The 18351-nt window shown below is 41.6% G+C and overlaps 1 protein-coding gene and 1 long non-coding RNA gene across 4 annotated transcripts in view; one reads left to right on the forward strand and one right to left on the reverse strand.

Moving 5' to 3' along the window:
• The window catches only part of sema3b (sema domain, immunoglobulin domain (Ig), short basic domain, secreted, (semaphorin) 3B), a 60315-nt gene that overhangs the window by 28077 nt on the left and 13887 nt on the right, over nucleotides 1-18351 (forward strand). For 2 of the 3 annotated variants that reach the window (XM_052059431.1, XM_052059433.1), the window contains exons 1-4: nucleotides 4544-5133; nucleotides 12501-12907; nucleotides 15227-15384; nucleotides 15711-15773. In XM_052059431.1, the coding sequence (XP_051915391.1) occupies nucleotides 12742-12907; nucleotides 15227-15384; nucleotides 15711-15773 (387 nt within the window). In that variant the 5' untranslated portion in view covers nucleotides 4544-5133; nucleotides 12501-12741. Of the gene's footprint in view, nucleotides 1-4543; nucleotides 5134-12500; nucleotides 12908-15226; nucleotides 15385-15710; nucleotides 15774-18351 lie in introns of those variants that run through there. The other variant, XM_052059432.1, reaches the window with a different exon arrangement.
• Nucleotides 7042-8156, reverse strand: LOC127596748 (uncharacterized). Its single transcript, XR_007961530.1, has 2 exons — nucleotides 7311-8156; nucleotides 7042-7097 (listed from the first exon to the last, which is right to left on the reverse strand). It is a non-coding gene; the product is annotated as an uncharacterized LOC127596748 (long non-coding RNA).

Consider the following 18351-nt stretch of genomic DNA (forward strand, 5'->3'; position numbering starts at 1 on the left):
GGAGTGGATTAGCTTTACGCATGAAATCAACCAGGGAATTTCCGTATTTTCCAGACTATAAGTCGCTCCTGAGTATAAGTTGCACCAGCCATAAAACGCATAATAAAGAACAAAAAAACATAAATAAGTCGAGCTAGAGTATAAATCGCATTTTTGGGGGAAATTTATGTGATAAAATCCAACCCCAAGAACAGATATGTCATCTTGAAAGGCAATTTAAAAATAATAAAATGGAAAACAACGCGCTGAATATGTACAATATGCTAACGTTACATGACGCATAAACGACAAATGTATGTATGTTCAAGTAACATAGTAAGAGTTATTCAGATAACTATAGCATAAAGAACATGCTAACAAGTTCACCAAACCATCAATGTCACTAAATCCAATGGACTCTTCATCCTTTGTGTCACTTTAAAGCAACTCCACCAACTCCGGAGGTAGAAGATGCAGCGCTTCCTCTTCTACGTCCCTTACATCAGACTCATCGTGGTTTTATCAACACAGGTCTAGAGCGGCCTCTTGCGGTTTAATGTGAAAATAACATGTGAAATGATATAATAATGTGTTAATAATTTCACCGTATAAGTCGCACCCCAAGCCAAACTACAAAAAAACTGCGACTTATAGTCCGGAAAATGCGGTAAACCAAACTGATTGTTTGACGCAGGGGACGGTGCTGATGACCGTTGGAAACAAAAACCGAGTAAGACAATACATGAAAAGGGATCCAGAGAAAACATGAAACACATCAAAACCAAACCAAAACAAAGTCAAAAAAAGCACAGAACATGACATCCTCGTGCTTGTGTGTGTTTGTGCGGGTTCCTCCCACAGTCCACGTGATTTGTGATTGACTGGCGACCGGCCAAGGGTGTATTCGCCCAAAGTCAGCTGGGCGAGGCCCCAGATCACCAACGAGCCCAAATGATGACAAGCGCGACAGAAAATGGACGGATGAAACAACAGCTGGAGACGCACAAACACATTTCTCACGCCACTACTTATTTATTGCGCCATCCCAGTAATCCTATGGATCGTCTCATTGCCTAACTTTGGGGCATGCGGTTTGAGTTCTGCTTCAACTTCGTGAATGTGACTGTAGAAAAATGGAGGCATGAGAACTTGAAAGAGCAGTCAGAATGCATTTGTCCCTCAAGTCAAGTCATTCTATTTCTAATCACAGGAGTATTTTGAGAAGGGCATTCTGGATAAAGATCGACACAAACAGGACGTTGTCGAAGTGAGGCTTGGGGAAAGATTTTCAGATAGGAAGCAATGACACATGCTGGTGTTGATAGCTTGTTACCTGATAAGCTACCTTGCCGTGTGGAAGGGGGGGGGGGAGCTAATTGGCATTTGTATCATATGAGGGATGACATCATCCTATGCACGAAATACGCGTCGGGTGGGAACGAGTGATTTCTGTCATCAGGCTGTCAAAACTAATCAACCGCATGTTCATTTTGGTGACTCATTGCCATCGTCAATGAGTCCATTCTTGCAGTTTTTAGCTGCTGATAAACAGTGTGGAATGACAGTTAAAAATTCCTGTACTGGATTATTTAGCAATGCCGAAACACTCATTTCATGCACATATATCAAATCTTCAATAGCTCATTTTTTTAAATATGGAAAAATATGGTGAGCTACATAAAAGAAACATGGCTGTCTGTTTTTGACTTAATATTCAAAGTCATCTTAGAGCAGTGATGCTACAAAAGTCAACATTCATTGAGATTTAACATTAGCCGAAAGCAACTTAGATCAACAGACCTAGTTGTCCTTTTGAGGCCGGTTGTTGGTAGGCCGATTTCATCGGCCCAATATCACTGCCACATTGCTGCCGCTGGTCAACCGCCCATTTGTTCAGGTTTTGTCTCCATTTTTCTCATAGGTTCATATGTTTCTGGGTCAAACTGTCAGAATCTCACAATTATTAAGAAACATTTTATTTCACCTGTCGGACAAGTGTAGAATTAAATTTACCACTTTGTATTAATTGTGGAAAGAATCAAGTTTGAGTGATTTGTGTCAAGATTTTTTTTAAACTTAACTTGGGACCGCTGAACGAGCAAGGCGACATGGGAGTCTTACTATTTTCAATATGACTTCCATTACTTTTTCTTGTTTTCTAACAGCCCTTTTGCGGCTAAACACATGCAAAGTTAGCATGAACGTCTGCTAATCGGAAGATTTTTAGATAACATGTTCAAGGCAAAATGCATATTAGGGCTCTACGGCAGAGGTCCCAAACCTTTTTTGCTCCAGTAAAATATTGTATACTGATGTAACAGAGAATCCGGGACATTTTCAAAATAAAACATCGTTCACAATCCGAAATGAATAAAACGGAAGGAATGTAAATTATTCATTCTTTCTGTGCTGCCCGGCACCAAAGTCCCCCCCCCCCCGCACCGCTACCAGTCCGCGGTGGTTGGGGACCCCTGCTCCACGGTATGACCAGTGATTGCAGTGTCACATTACTCTGGGAATTATTCAACTGGTAGAGTTTCTCATCCCAACATTTTCAATGGATGGGAAAAAAAGACTTATTTTGGTGCAGTGACATTGTAGTCGAAGAGTGCCCACTTCCACCGGCAATGCGTTACATCACAACTTTCGTCTTCATTCCATTGGCAGGTGCGAAACTTCACCCGGCAACCCTTGAACAAACGCACAAAACGAATGCCCACCAGGCGGGGTGTGACGCCCAATGAGAGGTCATGGGTCTCACATTAGGGCGTGGGGGCTTGCCACGGTGTGTGTGTGTGCATTGTCTGCACGATGTGTGTGTGTGTGTGTGTGTGTGTGTGTGTGTGCGTGTGCATGCGCACGCGGGCACATTTTATTTTTATTTGCATCTCCACACCCCTGCTGACCTGTCCATCATAAAGCCTTTTTAATGTCTTTACAGGCCGTGATCCCCACAAAGACTTTGGTCTCCAACCTCTCTGCTTCTGTAATAGGAATCAGCTTCTCTCAGGAAACAAACAAAAAAACAAATAACAAATCATCATTGTGGTGAGTCATTGAAGTGCTCGATCCTCACGAGTGGCATGACTCGCTTCATAAATGTTTCCAGCGCGGTTCTTGTGTTCTGATTTGACACACAAGAGAGGTTCATCGGAGAAGAGTTGCAAGATTTTTTAATAGTTGATGTGTTATATAAAACATATTGCAAACAATTAGTTCCCACCAATATCACAAGACAGTTTAATATGGAACATGGTCACGCTGCATGAGTTTATGAGTGAACTTAATCTTTCCGTGTAGGTCAATTTTGTTCACAAAAACGGGCGAAAGGGCTAAAACTAGAATTGGAAAAAAATATTTTCAATGACAAAATAAAACAAAAACTAATGAAGTACATTTTCCGGTTACGTTGGAACTATATTACATTTTAGATATACTCTAACAGTATGTAAACTGGAAATATCACCATATTATATTCATCACTTGTTAGCAGACATGCGCTGTATAGAATAATCCTTAATAATAATCATCATCATAATAATAATGCCGGGCGGCACGGTGGACGACTGTTTTCCGTGGGTTTTCTCCGGGTTCTCCGGTTTCCTCCCACATTCTAAAAACATTTGTGGCAGGTTCACGGAACACTAACTTGTCCCCTGGTGTGATTGTGAGCGTAAATGATTGTTTGTCTATATGTGCTCTATGATTGGCTGGCAACCAGTTCAGGGTGTACCCCGCATACTGCCCAAAAACAATTGCGATAGCACGCCCGCATCCCTCGTAAGGATAAACGAATTAGAAAGTGGATGGATGGATAATAATGTTCATGAGGAGCGGCACGGTGATCGACTGGTTAGCATGTCCGCCTCAGAGTACATACAATGAATCAAACACATTCGTCAGTGTACCACTGTAGGTGATGATGATGATGATGTAGAGCTATGTGATTAGTCGTCCTTTGATTAGATTGTAAAATACATACATTACAAAAAATCATTCATTTCAAGTAGAAAACAATTCAACATTTTTTTTTGGTAATCAGTAACATTAGCTTCAATGCTAGCGCTAAGACAAAAAAGTAAAAAACGTCGTGGCTTCTCCTCATCACAAGACATTTTAGCGTCAACCATGATTTTCAAGCTGTTATTTTAAGGTTCCGTCACTTTGGTGCAGCATATAGATACATTCATTCAAACTTTGCCCAGCAATGATTTAAGAATGAACAAATGTGACAGCTGGTTACAATGCAAACATACAGTAGCACGCACAGATGTACACGAACACGAGGGGACACACATGCGCGCGCACACACACACACACACACACACACACACACACACACACACACACACACACACACACACACACACACACACACACACACACACACACACACACACACACACACACACACACACACACACACACACACACACACACACACACACACACACACACACACACACACACACACACGCCGCTGCCCCTTTCCACTCCCCTTCCTCTTTCATCCCACCTTTCCCTCCTCCCTCTATCGCTCCATCCCTCCCTTCCTCTCCCCTCTTGAATTAAATCCATTATTCCTGCCTGCTCTCCCTCTGAGCACTTGAGCGCCGCTCAGCTCCCGCGTGCGTGCGTGTGCGCGTGACCCTCTCACATGTGCACGTTAAGAAGACTTCTGTGTGTTTTTTCGAAGTGGAGTTGGAGTGCCGCTGCTCATCAGTGAAAGTGACTGTAGGATCGGGGAGTACCTACCTGCGCTTGTATTTTGGAAGCTTTTCTGAGACAAAAACTGAACTTTTTTACACTGAGCTGCTCTGTTTGTTTGTTCGTTTTTTTTACCATACAGGTAACGTTCACAGAATTCTTTTCTTTCAACAAATCATTGGATTTAAAAAAAAATATTATTAAAAGGAATTGCTGGCATCGAACCACTTTGTGGTGTGACCAAGTTGGGTATATAAAGTGGAATAGTTTGATTCCTTTGGAAATTTCCTTTTCGTGGACAAGATACATGGTGTGGAAAATAGAAGAGGCAAATATTTTGTGAGATGTTTTTTCACTATGGATTTGCCAGGCTCAGGTGGACACTGACCCCAATCTTGGGAAGTACTGGACCCTTTTGGTGTTTGGTTTCCAGAAGCGAATGGACAGGTGAGTTTATCCTGACTCGAAGGCAGGAGAACGGAAGGTCCTCCGCAGTGTATTTACGGTAGCTCGGGCGAAAGGGCAATTAAGGGATCTTGTTTTAAGATTTTGTTTGGATTGGTTCCAGTCGGAAGCTGTGCTAAGTTCAATGCTGCTTCTGAACTTAACTTGACAGACATGGTGGTCCTAAGCTTGTTTATTTCTACATTACATCTTTAGTTAGATCGCACTGTCACTCGCAACACTCCATCAGTCTGGCAGTTACATCAATTATGATTTATTCCAACTATTTTAAGTCACCCCCAATCACCGCCACTGGCCGCTGCAGCTATAACAGCTTCCAAGTTTCTTCTGGCAAGACTTCGTACATACAAGATGTTGGCGTGACCGAATGATTTGTTTTGACATGACGGCAAAGGTTACTAATGTTGGGGACCTGAAAGAAGGTTTGCTGCTTTTGCCCCATATATGTTTTAGTTCATCCCAAAATTGTTTGATGGGCTTGCTCCCTTCAGCACCGGATGTCTTCATGGACCTTGTTGTTCAGATCAAGTTGGACGCACGCAAGTGTCCGAAATGTCTTGCGAAGAAAAAGAATTTTTTAAAAAATCATGGATTCATGAGTCATCTGATAAATTGGATTATGATGAAGTGTCAGAAGTTCTTCACATACAAAGACTACACAAAAAAAAGATGAAATGTGAAAGAAAGGAAGATCAAACAAATGCCAATGGGGCACAAATTGACCAAAGTCATGATTTTCTTCCAGTTGTGAACCGAATCAAAAAGGTTGTTCAGTCATAGGACAGTCACATCTGCTTGGGAAAAATGATTTGCTCAATTACGTAATGCAACTTGGCCTTCGTGCCTTTTGTCAGGAGACCCACAACAAAACGCATGGCTCAACAGCCGTATACTAAGTGACTACAAGTATTGAGAGGATTTAAGCCGGGAGAAAGATGAGAAAGTGAGACGTTCAGAGGCAGCAAGCCCAGTGGTTCTTGAAAGAGCCGCAGAGGAGAACATTAGCGCGTTCTGCTGCTTGCTGGTAAAGAGCCATCTGGACCACTATACTCGATGGAAACTTTCCCAGATTACAAATCAGCCGCTTGCATTTGTCAGATCAAGTCAAAGGTTTGGTTGAAATAGAAAAAAACTATTGACACTAATCACAAATCTTGACTTTCATCTGACTTTCCAAAGTAAAACAAAGGAAGCTGTGATAACTGTTCCTTCCCCAAAACGGTTTTCCATCTGTTCTTTTGTTGTTGTTTTTTTTCCACGTTCATCCTCCCTTGAGTCGGTCAGCATATCTTAGCGTTGATTTAGATTTGTAGCTTATTCTTTCATTCGCTATTCAATCAGACCTCCCAATATGACAAGATTTTGGAGCACCCTCCCAAAGACACGACTGAAGTACAGTAGTGAGCCTCGACTCTAAACTGGACTGAAGGTGCTCTTGCACACCCTCTAGTGGCCACAGGGCTTACAAGCAGGTGACTTTGACAATACCTGTACTTCCTTCCATACATCCACTTTCTATAACGATTTTAGTGTTATTGTATTCTATTTTTTGCATTTGTGAGTGAGCTTTTGGGAAAGCAGGGGGGTGTATTGTAATACAAAGTAACTTATGTTTCCCCTTTTCATGCTAATCACAATAGAAATAATAATTTCATTTGAACAATCTTAATAATGAGACGATCATGAGCATTTCTTTCTAGTGTTGATCATGTTTTCTTATGAATCCAGTTAGTGACTCTGTGTTAAAAAAAAAAAATCCTCCTTGCCCCTTTGTCTTTTCATTCCACACAAGGAGGCTACAAGACATGCTGCGTTGCAGGCTGGGAAACTCGTTTTCTCCCATAAATTGAAACAATTGGCCCTTTTCTCTCGGTTACCTTTTGTCTCAACTCCCGCGCCGTCTCTGTGTTCGTCCCTCCAATCGCGCGTGCTGATAGACTGCAGGGCTGAAACAGGCGGGATGTCACGATTGTCATATTCAACGCCAAGTGAGAGAGTGTAGCTTAACGACCAGTGGAAACATGTTTGGTTACATTGCATGTTCAAGAGCATCGGTAGTGTCCTGAGCTCATTGAATTCCATACTTGACATCGAATTACGATGCGGAAGAGCAACTTTGCTCTGATGAGAGACGATTGTTTTGATAAAGTGAAACTAACCTTGGGTGGCATGGTGGACGACTGGTCCGCACGCCCCCCTCACAGTGCAGAGGTGCAGGATTCCAGCCTTCATTGGTGGAGGTTGCATGTTTTCCTCATGCTTGCGTGGGTTTTCGGGTACTCCGGTTTCCTCCCTCATTCCAAAGATGGCAGGCTGATTGAACACTCAAAATTGTCCCTGGGTGTGAGTGTGAGGACGGATGATTGTCGGTCTCTGTGTGCCCTGCGATTGGCTGGCATCCAGTTCGGGGTTGTCACGGTTGCGAGGTGATGGAGGACCCGAAAAAGCAGGCACGAGGGAGGTGCAGGTTGTACTTGACGAATTGTATTAAAACACAGAAAATAAATCCAGAACAAACAAAGTCATGAAAACAAAAAGACTCCAAAGTAACAAACCAAATCCATAGCTGTGGCAAAAAAAAAAAAAACAAACAAAAAAAAACCTAAGAGGAACAAAAACATGACCAGAACAAACGTGACAGCAGCAAACAGCAACAATGACCCGGCAATGAGTGGTCGGGCTGGGAGTCCTTTTAAAGCAATAATTACCTAATGGCCAACAGGTGTGCAGCTGCAGGGGGAGCCCTACAGTGAATCCTGTTGGTCCCAAACCACATCATGACAGGGGTGTCCCCAGCCTACTTCCCAAAGACGGCTGCGATAGCCGACAGCACGCCCGCAACCCTCAGAGGATAAGCAGATTAGAAAATGGATGGATGGATGGATGGATGGATGGATGGATGGATGGATACCTTCGATAATGAATGGTTGCGAACACATTCGGGGCCTATTTCCAGGTGCAGCACAAGTCTAACACAAAGTACAATTCAACTGTGGAGTTTTCTTTCTGTCTGGTATTTTTGTCAATGGGCAAGGCTAGAAAAGGGAGTCTGCACCATTGAGGGAGTGCACACAGCCGACTTGATCAATCAAAGTCCTCCTCTCATTTCCTTTGTATTCAGCACAGTCGAGGAACATTTGTCTTCAGCATTGCGGGAGCAAAATGTGAATCATTGCATGGAGTCCATGCAGAAGATGGAAGCAAGCAAGTTAGATTTATCAGGAACTGCAAGTAGACCTCCATGAGTGAATGATCACACGTCACTGCTGCAAAATAGGCACATCTTTCTACCCCGATATCCTCCCCATAGCTGTTCTGCAGTCAAGGGGGGTGTTTTAACAAAATATAATAAAGATCATGCAAAAAATAATTTGTTCAATTAAGTCATTTCTAACAGGATTGAGAGAATTTGATGCATGCTGTGGCAAGTAAAATATGATGACATCCACCACACATATCCACGGAGCACAAAATCTGTCCGCCTGTGCCTAGATCAAATCTGCCAAATCCTGCTACACCACCTGCGTCACAATTTAGAATCACTCTTACGTGGTCGAAAGACGAATCTACTTTTGCGGTGTGCCAAATTCCCAAACACGGTAAACTAGACTTGCCCCGGCACGAAAAAAAAGATCTGCCAAATATTACACAAAGCACACATACAGCTGTCTAAGAAAAACTAGCCCTAAGACTCTTTAATGAAATGCTTATCACTTGTTAAATCATCTTCTCTGGCTTTTTAAACAGAGTTTAAATGATCTCACAAGTTAATTCTCTTTCTCATTGTCCATGTACAGTATGGGAAGAGCTGTGTTTCAACTTCACTGGTGTATCGTGTCAATGGCAAAATCAAGGCTCAATCAGGTGCCTTATTTTTGCTGTCCACCAGAAATCATGATGGCCTCCAATTGGATTTGTCCCAAAATGGGTCGAGGTGAAGAGCAAATAATAATAAATAGTCTTACACTATGTCATATTTTGTACAAACATGAGTTCCCCAGAGGGTAAGAAGTATTTTCCAAAGGAAGTCTTTCCACATAACCATTTTCGTTCTGAGATGAGACACACTCATCAGAGATAATAGGCACATCTCCGGAACTTATTTTCATTTATGTTTTTGTGAAGTCTCTCGAGAGGGCTTGGTGTCACATCACATCACACTTTGTTAGCTCGCGTGCTATACCTCGGAGTTGTCGCCGCTTCCTGATGTGAGACCAAGCCCTCTGAGAATTAGGACACCCCGTTGAATCTCACAAACATGCACAACCGAGCGAGGCCTACGCCATAAAACAAAGGCTAAGGTGGAGAATTTGCTATTGGCATGAACCTTGCTAGCCCGTAGCAATCCATAAATTAGCCGCATCATTGTTCAAGGAAAAAATTTAGCATTCGCATGTGAAACCCTTTTACTACTTGGCGTATTCTGTCGGTATGGATGCCTTGTGACATCTTGCTATCTCTTATGGGTCTGTCTTGGTGCTATAAGTGTTTAACCTTTATAAAATTAGTTCAGATGTTCGAAGTTAGCATGTGTGTATCCCGCTTTTCATACAGGTACTTGCAGCTGCCATTTGCTTTTTGCTCTCAAACATCCTCGTCTGCAAACACCCTCTCAATCTCCAACTGTAGCTCATGTCTCTCTTTTCTGTTCTCTAACTTTACAAGTAGTGTTCATAGGGGGCTGCGGGTTAAATGCTAACAGCCATTCATTATATTGTGCTTTACATCGGCTTGCTCTCTAACCTCGCTCTCAAAAGCTTATCACACCCGGAAGGCCGACCGTGCTTTGTCTAGCCGCTGCTATTTAGCCTTTTTTTTCTCTTTCTTTTTTGGGATGGGACGCCTTGACCCCCACCTACTCTCAGGAATCTGGCCTTCTCACTTTCTTTTTTATTCAGTCCACTCCCTCTTGGCATGCTGCTGCTGTGTCTATTGGAGCCGAACTGAATAAAAGTGTCAGCGGCCCCAATGGCTTTTTTTTCTTTTTTATTAAGATGCATTAAGGAGCTAGCTGGGAGTTTGTGCAATTGTCAGGGAGTGTGTGTGCACAGCTAAGTGCAGAGTGAGAACCTGCGTGTGTGCGCGTGTGTGAGAGTCTTGAGTGGACTCACACATGTACACACATACACACAACGAGACTTGTCGCTCTTTTAATAGCAGTCGACAAGAGAGTCAGACTCCAAGGGACGATGACGTGAAAGTATACCCACTGTATGTTGTGTCATTGTGCCACACAACGCCACACAAACCCCCAAGTGCTCACACACGAGCACAAAAGCGCACACACACACACACACACACACACACAAACAAACCAAAGTCACCACAGAAAAATACAATTCACGCTTTATGAATGCATTTTGCACAGGCACCATAATCACTTCGTGTTGGCAATGAAAATTTCAGGCTTTTTTTTTTTCCACAATCGTGACTTTTTTCCACAATCGTGACTTGAAAACTGAGCAGACTTAATTTAAAGGGTTTAAAAAAAAGAAAAAGACAACACTTCTTTTGTTCAACTCAACATTAGTGCAATGTGGCACAGGAAGCCAAGATGTGTGCTGTTTCAAAAGCTTGCATGTGCACCTTTGTCCATTCATGTGTGAGTGCGTGCATGTGTGTGTGAGTGTTCCTATTTTGTGTGTTTGTGTGTGTGTGTACATATATACATACCGCTAGGTATGGGAGTTTTATGTTCCTGTCCTGTTGTGTTGGAGAGACTAGACAGCTGTGTGAGTTTATAAGAGCTTGCTTGTCCCTGTGCCTCAATAGCTTCATTATTCATATAAAGTGTGCGCCAGCAGCCGAGACGTGAGTGTGCATAGCCACAATACATGTATGTTTGAAACACTTTGTGTATATTGGTACAGCACTGTGGAAAAAGTCTCAAGCCAGCTTTGTTGTTTGTTTGTTTTTTTTTTCATTTTTCACAACCGCGGTCATTTTGACATCGTCAAAGAGAAAATTTATACAATAACTCCAAAACTGTGGTTGCGTACGGGGCAAGGAAAAAGTCATGGCCTGTGCCTTTGTTGTGTTGCGGATGGCATTAAAACAAGCCCGCATCCCGCAGAATCACAAACCGTCTGTTCACCATGCTGCGTAAATCAGGAACTAGTCTGCAAGATAGCCAAGAGATGAACATGAAGACAACACGATGTTGTTGTTTTCACAGTTTGGACTTAGTGGATGCTCACACTCTGATGGGTGACATTATGCAGACAACATACAGTTTGTGGTTAATATAGAATTGCAAAAATAGTGAGTTACCAATTTTGCACAGTATTGTAGGTACAGTGAATCACTCACGGACAGTTTTTGAAAAGGTGAATTTTTGTTTGTTGAATGTGTGCTTTTTGGTTGAAAATGACAATGCAAAAGATTGCAGAAGAGCTACTGAAAAGCAATCACCCTTTTCATTGTTGTTTTTGCAATTTAAAAATGACTTGTGTGCAATTTGGAGAAAACAATCTTTGGTACGATTCTGAAGAATCCTGGAAACTTCAAGAATTGACTTTCAATTTGGAAAAATAGATTCACTATGCCTGTATTTGGGAAATGAAAGAAGGCAGCGCTATGAGATAGTGGTTTGCATATCTGGACAATGATTTACATTGTACATGCACAAAACGGGTCCTGCTGTAAGGAAAACAAATATTGGTTGTTCTTTTTTTCCCCCCACGTTTGCCCATTCCAATTTGGGCTAAGAAATTGTGCCAGTTGTAAATACCGCAATTTAGATTTAATTCATGTAAAATTGTCATTTTACTCAGACTACTCTTAACTCTTCAAATATCGCCACGTCAGTGACAGTGAAGGTATTAAAGCAGCTCTATCCCCAGACAATTGAAAATAGCTACATTTAAGCGAACATCGTGTTCGTTGTAATTACCGTAGCTAAAGTATAAAGTAAAGGATAATTAACGACATCGAACAAGACAGTATAAAGCAACATTGTCTCAAATTGGTGAGTGATATCTGTGAGGTGTAATGTGATAAATTCAACTCGTTCTCTCGAAAGACGTCATTGAGGCAAGCAGACCACTTTGTGTGTGTGTGTGTGTGTGTGTGTGTGTGTGTGTGTGTGAGACCACATTTGATCCCAAACATGGAAAAAACCCAACAAACACAAAGACAACAATTACACAGCCAATCAATCAGAGAATATAAAACCAACATTAAGGGGTCTGTTTTCCGGAGGAACGTAAATCCAGTGTAGAGGACCAGTTGAGTTGATAGTTTGCGCTACCTTCTGAATGTGTGTGTGCCTGTGTGTGTATGTGTGCAATAAAAATAGACAATCTGTTGCTGTCCATCTCTGAATCTTGCCTCCCTTTTTCTATTTTTAGATCCAGATTTGGCCCATGTGTGACATTTTCATTCCTTCTTGGAGGTGAAAGGTGAGACCTGTTGGTTTGGGGATCCGCCAGGAGAACACTTCCATGTCAAGACGGCAGGTCCAAAAGAATACAGGAACTCTGGCACCATAAGCTGATACTCAGACTCAACCGATGGACTCCAATTGACTATCTGACCTGAAGTCGAGTGACAACATCTCCTTGCGGAATTGAAAAGAAACCGCATGCCAGAATGATGACCATGATGATGATGATGGTGGCCACGATGGTCACCTGCAGCTCCCTGTTCCTTTTGGGACTGGCCGCCGCTCATGCTTCCTCTCCCAGCACTGTGACGCGTTCGTCTCCGCCTTCCTCTTCCTCTTCGTCCTCGCCACGGATGAAGCTCTCGTTCAAAGGTAAAAACAGGAACCTGTAAAGAGTCCTCCAAGTGACTTCAAGAAGTCATGCGAAGTAGTCTTATTTGCAGTATATTCTGTTGCTGCAGTATACAAATACAGTAGGAAGGGTCTGATGGTTCATTCCATGATGTCAGTGACACCCAAGGCACCAACCATATAAATCAGTGTCGTGATCTTATATTTCTGTGTCAAGCGCCTGCTCCCCACCCTTACCATCCAAGAACACGATACTCATCCCCCCCTCATACAAACTCATCCCAAGGAGATGAGCAACATTTTATGGGCTAAGGCCTCGCGCCCAAAACCGTTTATAACTGAAAGCAGATGAGTAAAAAAAAAGTGCTGTTTTGGTGTCAGTTGTTGACATCCCGGTGCCATTTTTTAAGCCAGAAAAGGCAAACGGGTCTCAAAGTAGAGGTTGTGCAACTGTCCCTGGAATATCAATAGTATTGTTTCTCTTCTCTGAACCATTTGTGAGGTCTTATGCCATAGAACGTCATCCGTTCATCCACCTTCGACAGCACTTTCCATCACACCTATTCCATCTTATTTTGTGCGAGAGGTGGGGTACACCCTGGCCTGATAACGGGCCAATTGCCATTCACATACAGACAATCATCCCTACTAATGGAAATTCAGTCTTATTAAAAGTAAGACTTTACTTGGGGAAAACCAACGCAAGCAAGGGAGAGATCTGCAAACTATCCGTACCAAATATGAATACAGCCCAGTACATGTACCGTTTCGTGCCGGATAGCGACATTTCTGCGCATGCTGTTTTAGAGATAAACGTCAAATCAGACCTGGGATGCCCACATTGATTTACTGCACAGGTGGTCCTCGGTTTACGATGGCGTTCCATGCCTGCGGTGGCAACGTTATATCAATTTAGGTCAGAACATATTGTACTTTTGTAGCTGTGTTAACACTTAGTCAGAGTACTTATAAGTCGTTAGTATTATGACTCGTATCGATAGTGTTAGCGAGCAACTCCTGTAATTCAACAAACATGTCTGCGATGCTCCCATGACAGATCTGCAACACAGTGTACGGTCCTCGCCCACAAGTTAAGAATCACTGCCATAAAGTCCACAATGCCGCCAGCTGAAGTTCAATTTTGCCCTTCCCGACCCCCCTTACATCTTACGAAACCAATCTCAAATCAATCACTCTCACAAAGCGTTGTCAAATGGAAACTGACAAAAGCCACATGTTCCTAAAACCGCACTTGTCAAGAAATTGCTTAGTTTTTAGCCTAAGGCTGCAGCTAAAATAAAATGCAAATCAAATGGATGAACCACATGACTTGAAGCCCCGATCACGTTCTACTGGATGAACTCTCCAGATTTGTTTTGCAAGTTGGAGTCATCTCAGGTCACGTTTCGTTCTTTCAGTTCTTTATCAAATAAATTTTCTCATAAACATATCGTTAAAAATACAATGAACAAATAGCTATTATTTTTATTTTTATGTACAACGCAAATATCCAATGGCCTGAAAAAGCCCTAATCGAAACATGTGCTTGTAAAACTTCTTTTCAAAAAATACAGTGACGTGCAAAGAATTCAAGCGAAACACTTGCAACATTTAGAAATATTTTAGCAACACAGGCTTATAACTTGTTCTGAGGGCACCATTCTATTCAGTCCTGTCTATTGTTTGTTTTTGTTTTTTTTTAACACTTATCAATGCAAATAGGAAAAACATTCAAGATAAATATGACCAAATACAGAGTAAAGAAAAATAAAGAAGGGAAAAATAAAATAAATACAAAGATAAGAAATGGTCATGTTGCACCATGCTAGGTGGATGAGAGTTTATATAAATACTGTATTTTCCGCATTATAAGGCGCACCTAAAAGTGTGCCTTATAATCTGATGTGCCTTACGTACGGATCAATATTTCGATTTCTCTGACTTAGTATTTTAAAGGTTCTTTGAAGCGCTTTGTTATAGTTGCAGTGGTTGTGAAAGCTCTATATATCTCTAAATAAAGCTGTATTGTATTGTATTGTATTTCCTTTAGAATAACTCCATCTAGTGGATGCATCACGCAACTGCAGCCACTATTGTAGCTTCAAAACAGAACAGTTTTTGTTTTCTTGACTTTTAGGAACATGGCATCACTTTGCCCGTACTAGCTTTAACGTCGCAGTTAGCACTGCGTGAATGATGCATATTGCTCATATTTAGAGTAATGACCGTAAAGCCACTGTGGACATAAAATACATTTCATGGCACAATGCATTGAAGCGCTTCATATTTCATTGTTAAGGCGTAAATTCTTGATGCAGTTCCGTACATTTCTGCTCGCAGACTTGCAGCAGTTCAATGGAGTGAGGCGTTATGAGCTGGAGCGCTCATGCTGCTTCAGCGCTCTGCTGCTGGACGAGGAGCGGGGCCGACTCTTCGTTGGGGCCAAGAACTTCCTGCTTTCACTATCGCTGGATAATATCGGCAAACAGGACCACAAGGTTGGACAAAATTCCATCCCACTAACTATATATACTGCTCTGATTTCAGAATCATACTTTAATTAATAGAACGTTTATAACAGTTCTTTTATCAAAGGGCGGAATGGAATTTAACAAACATTGCATTCTAGATTACAGACTGGCCATCAGATGAGCAGTTGTTGTATTAAAGTCTTAATAACTTCATATTAAGAGTTTTAGAAATCCCCAAGAGTGAATAAAACTGAAATTTAAAAAAAAGTTGTTTTCATCATTTATGTCAAGACGATTGCATTTAACGACACAAAACCAGGAGACAAATTTTGATTCAAACTGTTGGGTTTCAGATCCACTGGCCTGCCCCCGTTGAGTGGAGGGAGGAATGCAACTGGGCCGGCAAGGATATCGCAGTAAGTCAGCTCATGTTGTTTAAACTGTAGTTTTCAACATTTGCCATTTTTTAAGTTGCTTATTGTTGTTATTGATGGGCATACATGTGTAAAAAATGTCAATCACCAAAGACACAAACATAGCGTTAAAACGGGAACCCATTATAGTTCCCAGCTGTCTTAACAACATGACTGTGAGACGATTTTGTCAACATATCCAAAGATCAAGAATTATCATCAGAAGTTGATGCCGCTGTCACTGTGCTAACGCTGCTGCAGCTCTGCCTACTGTTGGACTTTGAAGTGGGTCTTTCACTCTGGAATTTTGGCCAGTTTAGCTGCCAAGTCATTGGTGGAGGAATTCGGTGTCGGGCTTGGTAATGGGCAGATAACAAAAACATTAACTTGGGTGTTCACTTTTACACTTGATGGGTGAGCAGGCCCTCCAGCAATGCGGGATTTCATTTATTAAATCGTTTATCGTGTACTCCACATTGTTGAGGCAATTAACAACAAATAAATCTATTTTTCAAAGCATATTCTTCATTTGAAGTGAGGTTGTGTAGTATATTGCATGAGAGTGGATCGAGAGCCATTACTTTTCCCCAAAAACTGAAATAGGTCGATATTCTCGGTGTGATCTTTGACTTCAGAGGTGCCACTGCATATTCAAATCATCAAAAAGTTATAAAAATCATAAATAAAAACAACCCTAATCCTATAATAAACCTAACTAACAACACTCAACACTCGTCCTCTAAACAGAACCTGTTCACTCCTCGTCTTTTTAGTGAACACCGATAATCGAAACTTTGATCCGTATTTCTTTTTCAAGACACTGCCACGTGTTCATGTGAAATGTATCCGATTATTATGTGTCTAAATTGACAGCGTCCGTAGAGTGCACACATTCGGATGACTTAAGACATGTTTGTTTATTCGTCCTCTGTGCGCTTTTACATTAGTGTGGGCTGCACAACCTGGGCAACCGTTTATACCGTACTATATTTCTACTCGTGTTGGAAACGTTGGTCCGTAGGTTCTCATCCATGTAAATCTGCGTGTGAGTGTGTGTTGTGTGTGCGTTGCACAAAGCCTCTATCAGCATGATTACACAGCTGTAGACGACACAATGAGCTCCATTCATTGACGACTACAAGCGTCCATTTTCACCTTGGCAAGAGTTTTGTACGTGTGTGCATGGGTGGCATGTGTGTAATAGCCAAAGAAAAATCTGACCTGTTTAGTGTCTTTCTTGCTTTTCAATGTGTTTTAATCAATGTTCAACAGCTCTCATTTATTTAGGCCTTTTGTTTTGTCAGCGACACATGAAGAACTAACTGAGCTGACCTTACCTTATTGACCCTAATTACCAGAACGCATGCTTTCTCTTTTGGATGAGGTTGATCCCTTCCCCCTCCCGGGTCTGCACTCCCAGTCACTTTGTTCATACTCAATGTTTCATATTGTTACTTCTCTCTAGAGGTGCCTTTACTGGAAGAGTACCTTTCAAGCACAGTGAAGTCTGATATGTTGGATGACAGGGCGGATTTCTGATCTCACAATGCACTACTGTTACTGTTACTTTCCTGTAAGGAGACACCTTCATAAACTACTGTAATAGGATGACACCAAATAAACCCGAAACTCAAAAGTTTGTGATGGGATTGGGCACTGAGCAAAAATGGGAAACTTCGATACTGGAGGGGGAGGAGGGGGTGGCCACAATTTTTCATTACTGCTTCTGGAGAGCCACATTGCATTGGAACACACACATGCATATGTACCAATTACCTGCTCTTACTATATTTCATTTTTGGTAATACGTTTTCAATGCATGCATTAAAAAGGTCCACTACCCACATAAACAAAAATTCTAAAGCAAACAACAAAATAACCACATACTGTAAATTATTCTTACTCAGGGCTCTCACATAAAATTACAATTCGAAGAAGGCACAATACTGCTAAACAAGAAACCAACATTACGCGCAAGAACTCATTTTGTTTTTTTAACAAAAATCAACTCGCTCCATTTTTTAATTATTATTGAGGCCATATGTTTGTCCTGCATATCATTCCAAAGCCGCAACATTTTTTAGGCTTACTCACGCTTTAGTGTAGGGCAACATAATACCAAGTGTAAATGCAACCAACACATGTTTGCCATCTACTGGTCATTGTTGATATTACAACTTAGAACTACAGTCAGATCTATTCAGTAATTTTTTTAATATTTTGGATTTTTGTCTGGAAATTTTCCTCCGCATTTCGTCCCATTTGTTGTGGGGAAAAAAAGCTTCAGCATGCCCACAACCCTTGTGAGGATAAATGGATTGGAAAATAGATGGATGGATGGATGGATGGATGGACAAAAAAAGAATACATCTCAAAAACCTGATGTGCAACAATAAAAGTAACAAAAAAATGTAAACACATACATCCATCTCTGATTAAAACTTACTGTTATACAACACTTTGAGAAAGTGCACAAAACAATATTTTGTCTATTCTAAGAGAAATAAATCAGACAAATGCCCAAAGAGTTAAATTGTCCTGGTTGGCATAAGCCATCAAAGGCATTCCTGAACTGTGTTGT

Source organism: Hippocampus zosterae, chromosome 2 (assembly GCF_025434085.1).
Source record: "Hippocampus zosterae strain Florida chromosome 2, ASM2543408v3, whole genome shotgun sequence".
NCBI lineage: Eukaryota > Metazoa > Chordata > Actinopteri > Syngnathiformes > Syngnathidae > Hippocampus > Hippocampus zosterae.